At 35.9% G+C, this 15,361-nt stretch overlaps 1 protein-coding gene across 4 annotated transcripts in view; it reads left to right on the forward strand.

The window, feature by feature from the left end:
* Positions 1 to 11,472, forward strand: part of FBXL5 (F-box and leucine rich repeat protein 5) — a 43,473-nt gene extending 32,001 nt beyond the window's left edge. For all 4 annotated transcript variants that reach the window (XM_038533343.1, XM_038533342.1, XM_038533340.1 and 1 more), the window contains 2 exons: positions 4,384 to 4,532; positions 10,677 to 11,472. In XM_038533343.1, the coding sequence (XP_038389271.1) occupies positions 4,384 to 4,532; positions 10,677 to 10,753 (226 nt within the window). In that variant the 3' untranslated portion in view covers positions 10,754 to 11,472. The remainder of the gene's footprint in view (positions 1 to 4,383; positions 4,533 to 10,676) is intronic.
* The last annotated feature ends 3,889 nt before the right edge of the window (positions 11,473 to 15,361 follow it).

The raw sequence follows: 15,361 nt of genomic DNA on the forward strand, positions 1-15,361 counted from the left end.
TCCATAATACTAAGGTATTTTTTTTTTTTTTTTTTTTTTTTTACCTTTTTTTTGGTGGTGGTAGTGGTGCTTTATTTTGGCTAATCTGGTTGTGTCTTAAAGTACACTCATCATTTCTACAATATCTAATCACTCCTAATCTCATTCAGTGTATTTTTATTTCAGAAATTGTATTTTTCATCTCTAGAAATGTCATTTGATGTGCTTCTTCCCCCTACCCCACTATATATATACATATACATATGAATTTGTAATATATAAGTATACAAAAGCATACAAAAATATTAAAAAATATAAATATTTTTATTCTTATGTTTATATTTTCTTTTAAATCCTTGAGCATATTTTTTTAAATTAAAAAAAATTTTTTAAATCCTTGAGCATATTCAAAATATAAAAGCTGTTTTAAAGTCATTGTCTGCTAATTCCACCATTATCATTTATTGGTCTGTTTCTATTGATTGATTTTTTTTTTTTTCTTGATTCTTTGTCTAGTAGTTTTTTCAGTTAATACCACATAGTGTGAATTATACAATCATATATTGTTGGGCTCTGGATTTTTTTCTATTTTTTAAAGATTACTACTTGTGAATCATTCCCTGGTCTGTAATATTTTTCTATAACTTGTATAATTTCTATAACACCATCTTATTGCATATATTGTCAATAATTTTTTTAGTGTTTCTTTCCCTCGTTGAGGGCAGAACCTATATTTGATTTGTTCTGTATTTTACTGTTTAGGCATGTGCCTGACATACTTGGGCATTGATGACAAAAGATGAGAGTGATCTTCCTAGAATGCATTTCTAATTACTTATTATTACTCTTCTACTTAAACCTTTTAGTGAGTTTTGTTGCACTTTGGTTAAGTCCAAATTTTTGGCCTTTGCTTACCTTTGTAGTTTATATCTTGTTATGTCCCTTAAATCTCTATAAATTTTTATTTGGTCACATCATCACCCCTGCCACAAAAAGACAACAAACAGGTAAATGTCACACACACACACACACACACACACACACAGCCATCCTTTCTCTAGCCATACTTAATTACTCTCTTTCTCCAAGGCACCATAGGTCTCATCTTTAGACATTTGTATTTGCTCTGTCTGTAATATACATTATTGGCTAATGTCTGTTCGTTTCTATCACAGTTTAAATGTCCCTTCTTGGGATGCCAGAGTGGCTCAGCAGTTGAGTGTCTGCCTTTGGCTCAGGGCATGATCCCAGTTTGGGGATCAAGTCCCACATCAGGTTCCCTGTGGGGGGAGCCTGCTTCTCCCTCAGCCTATGTTTCTGCCTCTCTCTGTGTTTCTTATGAATAAATAAATAAAATCTTTTTAAAAAAAGAAGAAATGTCCCTTTTTATAGGAAGCCTTTTTGGCCTTTCCTCCTTCCCCCCCCATCAGCACCCTTCTGTATATTTTTGCATATTTATTTTTGACTTTGATTTCCCATTAAGGTTAGTGAGGGCAGTGACTGCACAAGTGGTTTCTTCAAGTATACTTGTGATATGAAGTTTTCTATTCCATGCAGTCTGTCTTCTGTGTGCTGAAAATTCTTAAATTTTAAGAAATGGAGCAGTCTCTGCATTGAGATACCTTCTGAGATCTTTCAGACCACTTTTTTTAAAAAAATATTTTATTAGTTTAGGGGCCCATGGGTGGCTCATTCATTTGAGCATCTTGATTTTGGCTCAGGTCATGATCTCAGAGTCATGAGATTGGACTCCACACTCAGTAGGCAGTCAGCTTGAGAGTCTCTCTTTCTGCCCCCACCCCCCCACCGACTCATGCACTCTCTCTCAAAGTGAATAGATAAATTTTTTTAAAAAAAGATTATATGGATGTATGTATTTATTTATTTAGAGTTAGTGAGTTGATGCTTGTGAGCAGGGGGAGGGGTAGGAAGAGGGAAAGAGAGAGAAGATCCTGAGATCATAATCTGAGCTGAAACCAAGAGTACAGTCAACCAACTGAGCCACCCAGATGCCCTGAAACCACTTTTTTTTTTTTTTTTTTTTAAGTAGGCTCCATGCCCAAGGTATGGAGCCCAGCATGGGACTTGAACTCACAACCCTAAGATCAAGACCTGAGCTGAGATCAAGAGTGGAAGGTTTCACTGATTGAGCCACCCAGGTGTCCCCAGGCTTCTTTTTGAAAGCTGTTTTATTTCTTATTATGAGCTATTCAACTTCATAGAAAAAAAAGAATTAACTTTAAACATTGTATTGTCTTCCTTTCAAGACCACTGTCTTTAGCTGCTGTGGCCCAGTCAAGCCACTGAAGTTCTGAACTGTTACTGGTGTTAATTTGAAATTTGAAGGCATGGATCAAGGAAACTTACGATTTAAAAGAAAAATCAATTTAAATTAATTTTTTTTTCAGTCAAAATGTAAGGGGAGTATGAATTTAAATCTCTTGGGGCTTGGAGTTTTGATAAGTTGTGTTTATTTTTTTTAAGACTTATTTATTTATTAGAGTGAGTGTGTACATGTGAGAGTTGGGGAGGGGCAGAGGGCGAGGGAGATAGAGAATCCCAAGCAGACTTCCTACTGAGTGCGGAGGCTGACATGGGCTTGATCCCACAACCCTGAGATCATGACCTTAGTTGAAATCAAGAGTCAGACACTCAACCAACAGAGCCACTCAGGTGCCCTGGTAAGTTGTTTTCAGTAGATAAATTTCATTTTTTAAGCATGCAGTTATAAAACTTTAAAATCTTCCCTCCTAGTCTTTGCTAGTCAACAGTCCTTCACTGAATATATAAATATTTCCATAGTTTTAAAATATCTCAATAATTTATATATTTTTACTTATTAACTTTACTTCCTAATTTTCCTTTTTTTTTTTCCAAGATTTTATTTATTTATTCGTGAGAGACACAGACAGAGGGAGGAAAAGCAGGCTCCATACAGGGAGCCAATGTGGAACTCGATCCCGCGACCCCAGGATCATGCCCTGAGCTGAAGGCAGAGGCCCAACTGCTGAGCTACCCAGGCGTCCCTACTTCCTAATTTTTGTGTACCTGCACAATCATGTTAAATTTTTATTTTTATTTTTTATTTTTTTTAATTTTTATTTTTTAATTTTTATTTATTTACAATAGTCACACAGAGAGAGGCAGAAACACAGGCAGAGGGAGAAGCAGGCTCCATGCACCGGGAGCCCGACGTGGGATTCAATCCCTAGTCTCCAGGATTGCGCCCTGGGCCAAAGGCAGGCGCCAAACCGCTGCGCCACCCAGGGATCCCAATCATGTTAAATTTTTAAACAAAATTTATTGTATTGTTAGTCTCTTGGCATCCCTCTTAAGATAGGCTGTTCCAGTTTTCACATTTTTGCTGTAGTATTATTGCTTTAAATATTGTACAGAAAGCTGATATTCCCAATTTTATTGTTGACATTTTCAGCTCTGCCTTTCTCATTTTAGCTAACTTCTCATTATAATCTATTTATATTAATGTTTTTATTCTTCTAGGATATGCCATTAGGTTTTCATTTTTACCAACGTGTAATTCACTACCATTAAATTCATCCTTTTGAACTATACAGATCAGTGGTTTTAGTAGATTTACAAGGTTGGCTGGCATCATCCACTAATTCAGAAACATTTTCATCATACCATAAGGAAACCCTCTGCTCTTTAGCGGTTAGTCCTCATTCCTCTTTGCCCCAGGCCCTGGCAACTGCCAGTCTTTCTGTCTCTATACCTATTCTGTTTTGGATATTTCATATAAATAGAGTCATGCAATATATAGCCTTTTGTGTCTGGCCTTTTTCACTTAGTGAAAATGCTTTCAAGTTCCTCCATGTGGAAACATGTATCAGTAACTTTATGGCTATATAATGTTTATCCATTCATTTTAATCAATTGAAATTTGAATTGTTTCCACTTTTTTGGCTATTATGAATGCTGTTCCTATAAACATTTGTTTGCAAGTTATCATGTGAACATATGTCTCAGTTCTCTTGGGTGTATACCCGGAGAGGAAGTTTTGGGTCATATGCTAACTCTCTAACTCTGAGGAACTGCCAAAACTCGTCAGGAATTTTCTTGATGATTTTCACTTAGACAACCTGTAGGAAAATGAAGATTACAGTTCCAAAAGATTCAGAACTTCTAAGAGTTGAGTTGCTGTAATGTTCTTATGAAGAGAAATTTCATTGTTTATGGAATGTCATTAGGAAAAATACAGGAAGTTTTCCTTAGTTAATTGTATTGCTGCCTTAGGATGAGGTTAGCTGACCATGTTTTATAGAAATTCTTGAATTTCCTCATTACCAAATTGAAAGATTTATGAATAGTGGTCCAGTAGGCCATAGGAAAACATAAATTTTCATAGATTAATACATTCTCATTGTTGGATTGCTTTTCTTACAGGGTTTTGACTCTGGGAGGAGGGCTGCCTTATTTGGAGCACCTTAATCTCTCCGGTTGTCTTACTGTAACTGGTGCAGGCCTGCAGGATTTGGTTTCGGCATGTCCTTCTCTAAATGATGAATACTTTTACTACTGTGACAACATTAACGGTAATGTCTCTTAATGAGATAATTTTGAAGGAATGGATTCAAAAATTTTTGGCAGTTCTGATGATTCTTAGGGTTTCTGTTTAATTTTCTAGATTTCTGATTACCAAATCGTTTTGCTTTCAGAGGTATTTCTTTACACTTGATAAAATTTAAAAATCACATGTTTTCATTAATTAGCTTCTATGAAGGTAAGTTTTTCTTGCAGATAGGTATTTCAAATATATATTCTGCCAGATTTTTGGGATATATCATAATAAATCCTAAAATGGCAAGTTGTAGAAATACTAAATTTTTATAGAATTTTGGGAAATTATTTGAGAGAGATACAGCACTCAGCAATTTAGAGGTATTGTTGTTCTAGATATACCAGTTTCTTAGGGATATGGTGACTCAGTTTTTTTGTAGCACAACTTTGAAAAAATGTAATTGAGAAGAGAAGACTTTGGTAATGCGAACTTGTTGGGGATCCTGGGTGTGGTTTCAAATCAATCTCATGGAAGATTGAGGTGGGATGTGTGTGTGTGTTGGGGGGGCGCGTATTGAGGAAGAAGCTGAGATGCTTTAGACAGGACTAAAATTCCTACAGTATTTTGGAGATTGATTCCTGAACATGTTATAACAATCATCAGGTAAATATTTTTTGATTGTTTTATTTCTTAAACTTACCCCTACCCGGTAGTGGGCATGCTGCATGGTTTTTCAAGGTATATACAGTGCCCTTTTGGGATTTTGATAGTGATAGAAACTGAAGTTTCTAGAAACATAAAAAGCTGCTCCTCAGTTATTAGTAAGCAAATCAACCCCCTGTATTATAACTGGAAAAACATTTACATCGTTCAGATTCTCTTATGTATCTGTCTTTTTACACCATATACTGTTTTCTTTGAAAGCCTGAGTCATCTTAAGATGACAAGATCACCTGAGTTTCTCTCAGGGAAAACAATTGACAGGAATCAGGAAGACTAGAGGAATGGTCTCTTTAATGACACATTTGTAGGCAGAGAAGTTAGCAAATTCCTATTTCTGGAGATTAGGTTTTCCTTAAATACATATAAAGTGACAGGAGATTGCAGCCCTTTTATTTCTGTCATCACATAGGTGATGCAGGAGATGACCTCCCTTGTTCTGGAAGTAGCACACTAAATAGGAGCATCTCTTTACTCTCTCTGGCTTTCAGTGTATTATGATCCAGGAATGATGAAGATGAGCATAATTTTATTTGCAACCTGCTAAGCGTACAAAAATAAACTTTGCTTCCATGAGCCATTTGCTGCTTTTGTAGATACAGTGCATTTGGGTGGGAGTTTTTTTTTTTTTTTTGTAATGTACAGTCATGTCATTGTAGGACAGTATTCTACTTCTTAAGGCTTATAGGACATATTATGAAAAGTAACTGGTAAGCAGTTATTTTTATAAGAAAAACCTCTTATTTGTATGTTGCATATGAATGATCTATAATTGATTTCAGCATAGGTTATGCTTGTGGGAATAAATGTCGTGACCAAATTTATTAGATTCTCTTTTGGGTATGTAGATGTTACAGGATGGGAGAGATTGGATTTCAGTTCATTTTTATGATCTACTTGTTTTGCTTGTGTAATTTTGAAAACTTCTTGAAATAATTTAGGTGATGGGATAAGTTAAATACTTAAAACCTTTTGCATTTTGTTAGGATATTAGAATTCATTTCATCTTAACTGGTTTTGAATATATAAATATTAAAGTGTTCCAAAGGAGCTGCTACATTCCTTTTGTTGAATGCCATTTTTTTTGATAAATGAGTGGTACTTTTCAAAAAATGGATTTTAATGAAGATATCTGACTTTGAAAGATTTGAAAGAAAATTGACAGTGCTTGTATAACTCAATATTAAGTCTCCTTTTTACAGCTTTTTAAAACATGATTTTGGGGAAATGGAAATCCTTTAAAGTTTAGGCGACTTGTCTTATTAACTTGTGTTCTAGAGTTCCAGCTATTTGCTCTTAAAGCAATACTCTGATAGAGTTTTTTCCTTAAAAGGACATATGGACAACCTAAGAAGTATTAGAATAAAGTGGCATTGTATCCAGTTTTCAAGATGACTCAATTGATCCCAGTATCTTTTACTACAGCTCCATTTGTATAATAAATACTTAATGACTGCTTAAGGGGCCCCCTTCTTCTTATTATTTTTATTTTTTTCTGAAAGTAGTTAAAATGTTTTATACATAGTCTTAGAATAATAGGGAGCATATTTAGGGACAAACTATATTTTAAATATTTGAGTCATACATAACTAAAAATATATTTGTCAAAAAAAGCTTAGTATACTTAGCTCCTAGATTTCTAACTAAAAGAAATAAATACTGGCAAACAATATTCATTAAGTAAATAATGAATGATAGATAAGTAAAGCAGAATGACCTGTTTCCTAAGCGCTAGCAGAGATTTTAGAGGAGTTAGTATCAGATATTCAAATAATATCTACTGTGAGCAAGATACTGTACTAAGCACTGATTAAAAAATGCCAGTTTTATTCTTTATGATTCCTCATTACATTTAAATTTGTTATTTGATTGATAAAGTTAAGATTTAAACATGGAAAGGCTTCTTTGCAATAAGATTGAAAACTTCTTTGTCATTTAAGAAGTGTTAAATGGAGTCACACAGTTTTGGAGCTCTGAAGAACACTTGAACAATGATAGCAAATAAACTTTTTGTGCTGATTTGCATTTCAATGTCTGTATAATTTATGAATTAAGATAGATTAGTTCATAGTTCTGGAGGTGACACAGTCTCAGATGATTTGCTCTCTTATGTTTCTAATTTAAGTTAAAGAGGAATTGAAGGTAAGTGAAGGTAAGTGCAGATATACAGCATAAATAATATACTTAAAATTCAGGAAAAACAAATCAATAATAAAAATTTGGGAAAATAACTTATAGTTAACATTATAGCTCTTTTTATGTAATATTTAAAAAATGCTTTCTTACAAATTTATTTTTACCGTGCCTTTAAACATTTAATGATTATGCTAATTTTATTTTCCTATTTTCTTTCTTATTCTTTAATATAATTTAGCCCTCAAGTATTACAACCACTTGAATTTTCTATTCTCTGAGGTAGACATTTGCAGGTGATGAGTCAGATATTGAAAGGGAATGTGGCCTTTTGAGTTGTCAGTGTCTGGAAGCACAGCTGTGTGCTGGAGATCCTGGGCAGATAACCTATGAGAGAGTGTAGCCCTGTTCCTGTCCAATGCCTCCTCCCTTTCTGTTGTCCACTTACTCCCTGTTCTCGGCAGTCCTTCTGTGACACCGAAGTCTCACTGTTAACATTGCTTACAATTTTTGTGCTTTGGAAATTGCTGTTCTCTACAATATGAGACTAACCTACATTAAAAACAGTGGTTGTCTTCACTTTTGCTTTGCCCCAGTCCTTTAATAGAGTAAAATCTTCCTCAGTGTTTCTCTTAGGATCAGACGCACCTGGTCTGTAATCGACCTTCAGGTGGAATTGTAGTTTTGAGATAGTTACTGTTTAAATCCTCATAGACTTCTCTAGATAGATCCTACTGTCAGATTTGAAAACACTGATGTATTAATTCCCTCTCTTCACTCTATACTTAAAAACTCAGATATTCTTGTGCATATCTGAAGGAGGGGTCATATTTTATATCATTGAGTGAGGAATTTGTTTTGTGATATTAATAAGATGTTGATAGATGAGCGGGATTGGGTTACTTTCAACCTAATATGGGACACCTGATTTTATTCCTACATTTTTGTTCTCCTGTTACCCCTATTACCATCCTTTAGACTTTGAGACCAAAGAGTGATGAAGTGGCCAGGGTGGCTCTGAGGTTGCTGAGCCTCTCTTTTGGGGAGGATGGTGACTAGCTGTGTGAATATTTGGAAAGATAGGAATCTCTAGAATAGCTTCCTTGGTCCTGTTGGCTCCTTTGAGGCTCCCTTGTATTTCCTGCCTTAAAACTAGTAGCATACTTCACTTGAATTGCTTTCAGCCATCACTTAGGATTTTTCCCAGGTCATAGTTGAATTCAGTGTAAAGGTTTCTTCCTTATCTCTCTGTCCTTTTAAAAAATAGGAATATAGAAATTTTAAAGTATTTTAGGGAGTTTTAGTTAGAAAATTGTCTAAAAATCTCCATGTCTCTTTCCTCTTCTCCCTTTTTAAAAATTTGGAGTAGAATTCCATACTGAGAAATATATTTTTGCCAAATCCACCAGTTCATTTCATCCAGGGACTGAGTGTCAGGCAGGGTATTTGGTCTTAAAGAAGGACACTAGGTGATTGTCAGAGCAGGAACCAGTTTAAGCATTGCAGAAAGGCAAGCTAAGAAGAGTTGGCATGAAGGGTTGAGTAGTGTGTAGGGAAAAAGCTGAAAATATGCTTAGAAAGGAAAACCTGGTCCAAAGGTTGACAGTGGGGGAGTAGTTTCAAACTACAGGGTTCCTTATGAGGACATTTCTAATAAATATGATATGTACTAGGACATTCTACTTTGATTTTGGTTAAGATGACTAACCTTGAGTCTTATTTTAAGGAAACCTAATGACAAATACTACTTTGTGAATTTTAAATATTTGACACATTCAAATTTTCATTTTAAAAATAGATTTTAATTTTGATTAAATAAAAATGGGCTTGTAGTAATTTGGCTTTATATTTGAAATTTTAAGCTTTTTGTTATGGAAAATTTTAAACATATAAACAGAATTTAATGAAGCCTCATGTAATATTTGGTTTGGCAGTTATAAAAAGTATGGCCAGTTTTCTTCCATTGCTCACTCCCATACCTGCTCCCCATATCCCAGGCATCACATCTATTTTAAAATTAAACATACGTTTTTGAAATTAAATGAAGTCCTAACCTATTGCAGTCCTACATATGCTCGTAAAGTTCATTAGTTTCTTTTTTTACTTAAAGATATATTATCATTTCTTTATTGAAATACATGAACATTATATTTCAATGATTATATACCCTAAGAAGCCTGCCCTTAGTATTTTGTGTGTGCCACTTCAGGAATACAGGGAACAGTTCTGGGAAATAAGTGTTTTGTGCATTTCATTGCAAATAGCCATTTCGTTAGGATGGTATTAACACAGATGCCTTCTTTTCCAGTGGACTGCTACTTTAAAAAACAAAGCTCATTTAAAATAGCTTCTGAGTTAAACTCTGATTTTTCAGTTATAATCCATTTGACATAGCCTATAAAATTATACTTCATGTACTTTTTGTATGATTCGTACATATCACAAATGCAAGGATTTTGTTTCTAATTGATGAGTAGAAAAGGAATCAGCTGCTCTTAATTTGTTCATGGTGCATACATACTGAAAGGCTTTGGTATGGTTAAAACATCCTTTTGCACATTTGCCTGCCTTTATGAAAACTGTGATTCATTCAGAGAACTTAACATTTGCTTATGTGCAATATCTCTTCTTTGATATTTCCTAATTCTCAGCTGTGTTCCCTAATGGATCTTTTATCTAGTGTCTGGGCAGCATAATGTGAATGGGATAAAATGTCAGTTATTCCATAGAGTTGCATTCTTCTTTTATTATTGAGTCACAATTTTTATTATGTCTTAGGTTTGTTTATTTAGCTAATCATTCATTATATACTTAATGCTAGAAGATAATTTCACTTAACCCTAGCCATTTATTTCAGCTGCAAATGTTATAAATAAAAATATGGAAAACATATTCACTCTATGTCTATATAATTTTTTCAAGTTTTGACTGTAATGTTTTTGTAATTGCTCTCCATACTGGATTCTTTAGCTGATCTATGGAGGGAGCTGATTTTGTCTTAAGTATATTTTTAGTAAAGATGTTCAGAGTGTAAGAAATCTGTTAAGTAAGCCTGGCAGTCTTGTTTCTGTGAGTTATCTTTTTGTCTTAGGTTTTTGTTTTGTAAGATTGTTGCCAAAAAATCGTTTCTTTCTTTTCTTTCATTTAGCTTTTGGACCAGTAGAGCTGCTGTTGGCTATTTTTGTGTCTAATTTTTATACACTCATTGAGACATTTTACTTCTGTGTTACAAATGTATTGCTAGTAAAAAAAAGTCAAATGTCTTAGCTCTTTCATGTGATCTCTATGAAATTTCCTCCTTTCACACTTTTCTGTTTTTATACAGGTCCTCATGCTGATACCGCCAGCGGATGCCAGAATTTGCAGTGTGGTTTTCGAGCCTGCTGCCGCTCTGGCGAATGACCCTTGACTCCTGACTTTGTCTACTTCATTTAGCTGAGCAGGCTTCCTTTCATGCACTTTACTTATAGCACATTTCTTGTGTTAACCATCCCTTTTTGAGTGTGACTTGTTTTGGCCCCATTTCTTACAGTCTCAGAAATCTTAATTTACCAGTCAATTGTACAGTGTTGTTTCTCTTGCAAATCATATTTTTGTTTTAGAAAGGGATTAGATCTTTTCATGAGGGTGAGAACAGTTTTATCAGTTTTCTTTTAAATGGAATGCTTTGAAAAGAATGTCACTAATGCCATGCCATTTAAAGTATTTTTTAGATTGAGTTTTAAAGTCAATGGGGATTATTGGTTCTCTTTATATATAAACACTGTACCAAGCTTTGCAGATCTTTTCAAACATACATTTTTGAAGTTTTATTTTCAGAGATTGCACATTTGAAAACCAGTCTTTTTTCCATAATGTTTCCTTTATTTGAACAATTCACAGAGGGCCAATTCAAACATACCCACATATAAGGTTCTTTAAGAAAATAGAATAAATTGGCTTCTTGGTGTTAGCTCAGTGAGCTGGCAAAGTACCAATGTATTTGTATTTGCTTTCTTCAAATACTCTTGGTTCCTGCCACTGTCCCTAAATTGTCAAATTTGGGAGGGATTTTTAAAAATTCCACAATCATTTGAAGAAATGTATCAATAAAACCTACTTTGAGGACTTTACCAAATAAATTTTTTGGTGTTTTGATTTCATTAGAAACCTCAATTCAAGATTATATTAGTGTAAAATAGGACTAACTAAATATTTTCTTTTGAGCTCCCATGAAATCATGATACTGGCAATTTTAGATACCTAATTTTGTTGAGTTGAATTGCCTTTTTAAAAAATTAATTATGCAATAGTCAGAGTTTGAATGTGTATGCCTTTCTTCATTGCTGTGTGAAAAGACAATGGGAGTGGGGACGTATCATTCAGAAAGGCACATATTGAGTCAATTTTACATAATGCTATATATAATTTTATGTCCTGAAGAAAAGAGTCAGCAGTATGCCATCTACTTTTGGAAATGCATGCAAGGCTGTGGAAGGAGGAGTTAATCTTGCAGTCTTGTTACTTGTGGTCCTAGGTATTCTTTTGTTTGTTTCATTGAGAGATAGGAAGAGTAGGAAAGGTATATATGATAGACAAGTTTCAGTTCAGGCAGAAGACTTTGTTTTAGACAGAGCTGTCTAAAGATGAACAAAGAGGGGCAGCCTGGGTGGCTCTGCAGTTTAGTGCAGCCTTCAGCCCGGGGCCTGATCCTGGAGATCCAGGATCGAGTCCCACATCGGGCTCCCTGCATGGAGCCTGCTTCTTCCTCTGCCTGTGTCTCTGCCTCTCTCTCTCTCTCGGTCTCTCATAAATTAAAAATAATAATAATAATAAAGGTGAAAAAATAATCATCTGATGAGAATATGAACAAGGAGACTCCACCCCGTTTTAAGTCTCAACTAATATTTTAATTAAACACTCCAGGGGAGATGGAGTTGGGTGGAGGCTGCTCTCTGATGGCTCTCCTGAAGTTGTACCTCCTGTCATAATTGACACTTGGAAAACGTTTCTTGCGTGTGAGACAAGGCAGCTGTGTGAGCAGACTATCTTACCTTCAGAGCTTGTACTTCTTAGGTGTAAATAGTCTTGCCTTTTGTGGGACTGTGGCACCTAGCCTTCTCCTTCAAAAGTCTGGCCTAAGCACAAAGTAAGAAATGATTTTTTCTTTTTCCTTTTTTTTTTTTTTTTTTTAAGATTTTATTTATTCACGAGAGACACACACACAGAGAGGCAGAGACATAGGCAGAGGGAGAAGCAGGCTCCATGCAGGGAACCTGATGTGAAGAAATGATTTCTTGATTCCCTTACAGAACTTGAAAGGAAATATAAGCTTAGGGAGCACTTATGGTCCGAAGTTTCATTTTGTAAGGTTGATTGTCCTGTAGCTACTGTGTTTGTTTCCTTAAGTGTTTAATAAAGTGTATTTGAAAAGTTCATATCAGGGACTATTTCAAGAAAACAAGCTACAAGAATTTTTCTGAGTGAGTCCAACCAGCCCCATACTTCATCTTATCTGTATTTACATGAATTGTAAGTAAAATTACTCATCTATACTCCTGGCCCTGAGTTATCAGGTGAGGGAGGACTCAAGTTTATCCTCCCTGTAGTCACAAAACACTATAATATATTGGGGCGAGAAATTCTTATAATGACTCAGTAGTGTTTCAGGAGTTGACTTAAATGTTACTCTTTTAAATTAATTAATTTGAGCAGCTAATTTCCTCAGGGGTACCAGGTGATTGAGGTGCCTCCTTTTTGCTTTGTCCTATGCTACTTGATATTAGCAAACCATTAAATAAGACCTGGCAGTCTTGGACTACACTGACTGCACATCATCATGTGGAGACTCACTACTCTCTACTCTCCCTCTCCTTCTAGTTGCATGGGGAGACCAGACAACATAATTTATACTTAATTTTGATACACTAACTTCAGGGTATAGTCTTTGATGAGACACTACAAATACTTGGTTTATTTTATTTATTTTTAAAGATTTTATTTATTCATGAGAGACAGAGAGAGAAAGAGAGAGAGAGAGAGAAAGGTAGAGACACAGGCAGAGGGAGAAGCAGGCTCCATGAAGAGAACCTGATGTGGGACTTGATCCCAGGACTCCAGGATCACGCCCTGGACCAAAGGGAGGCACTAAACCGCTGAGCCACCCAGGGACCCCCCCAAATACTTGGTTTAAATTTGCCGTGGGATTTGTGATTGATTTAGTGCGTTATTGGAATTATTTATTCTTAGAATAAAACACAAGTTACGTGAACTGCCTTGGGGTGCCTGACAGACATCAGGTGCTCAGTGCTGGGCAGTGTTCTAAGTACCTTATACTTACATATACTGACTTGATTAAACTGTGAGAGGAAGGAAGGAGTGTGATCATTTTGATTCTGTATATGGGGAAATAAATAGCAGGAAGGTTAAGTAACTTGTCCATGCATGGTACTCTGTAATGACGAGGTATTGCCTGGTAATGACTCTTACAGGTCAGTCCTTGAGCTCTCTCTCTTGAAGAGTCCCTAATTGAGGTATCAGAGGCATGCCAACTCCTAATTATAATATAATCTGATAGAGGATGGCTTAAGGGAATAAAGTAAAAGGTGAAAGTTTTTGCCTAATTTGGTCCCTCTGGCTTTATGGTTTTTTTTTTTTTTTTTTTTTTAAGTGAGATCGTACTCCAGCTATGTTCTCAGCTGGAGTCAGTTTATCCCTAGAGGACAATAGACAATGTATGGAAACATTTTTGGTCGTCACAGTTTGGCAGAGGGAAAGGATGCAAATGACATGTAGTGGGTAGAGATCAAGGATGCTGCTAAACACCCTCTAATGAACAGGTCAGCCATCCATAGCAAAAAATCACTTGGCCCACAATGTCAGTAGTGCCTCTGTTAAGAAACCCTGCTTTTTAATGTATTTCTATTTTGTGTACATTTTTCCATGTCAGCACATAGATTTAATACCTTTTAGTGACTTAGTGTGGTAGTACCTGTGTTTGTCTTAATCTGTTTGGGCTGGTATAACACAATACTATACACTGGGTAGCTTAAACAACAAACATTGACTTCTGCTATATCTGGAGGCTGAGAAGTCAGGGGTAAGGTTCTGGCAGATGTTTCTGGTAAGGGCTTGCTTTCTGATTTGCAGAGGGCTGTCTTCTCATTGTATCCACACATGGCCTGAAGAAAGGAAGCAAGCTCTCTACTGTATTTTTACAGTAGCATTCATCCCAACACCAGGCCTCCACTCTCATACCTAATTCCCTCCCAAAGGACCCATCTCCAAATACGATTACATAAGGGATTTGGGTTTCAAGGTAGGAATTTTGTGGGAGACACAAACATTTAGTCCATAGCAATGTCTTAGTTTTTTAAATGACTTTCCTTTGGGGGATGTTTAAACATACCCCCCTCCCAATACTATATTGTTTCAATAGGATTATGTGAGATATATATGGGCACTTTGTGTACATAGCGCATGTTTGTTCAGTATTTCTAAAGGATAAGGTCTTACAAGATGTTTGGTGTTAATTCTATATTGCAAAATTGTTCCTGCTTCCCCCAGAGAAGTTGTGTTATTTTGCTGGGTCTTAAAAGTATGGTGGGTATTCTGTTGGACAGGCAAAGAAGGAGGGCATTCCAAGTAGAAGGTAAGTACAAAGGCATAGACGTGGGGTGCCCACTTTTTTTTTTTTTATGACACAATCAGTCATAACTTGATAAATCTTTTATTTTCGCCTTTACATTTCCCTCCCAGGCTGCCTGATGTCTCTGTCCCCACCCAACTCTGGAGGCAGCCTGACCCCATCTTGTGCTTTTTATCGGGGGGATGGAGAAAGGGGGCCAGTGGTAAGCACTGTACCTTTATAGAGCTTGTAAACCTGCACCAGAATAGGGGCCAACCCCTCATCCCACCAGCTGGGTCTGGCCAGGAGATGGGCTCTGGGCAGCTCCTAACCTCCCTGGAGACCCGGAGCCTAAGGACAAGAGCAGCCATCCCCACCCCCTCCACTCAGGACTTGGAAAGGAG

Source organism: Canis lupus, chromosome 3 (genome assembly GCF_011100685.1).
Source record: "Canis lupus familiaris isolate Mischka breed German Shepherd chromosome 3, alternate assembly UU_Cfam_GSD_1.0, whole genome shotgun sequence".
NCBI classification, from domain to species: domain Eukaryota; kingdom Metazoa; phylum Chordata; class Mammalia; order Carnivora; family Canidae; genus Canis; species Canis lupus.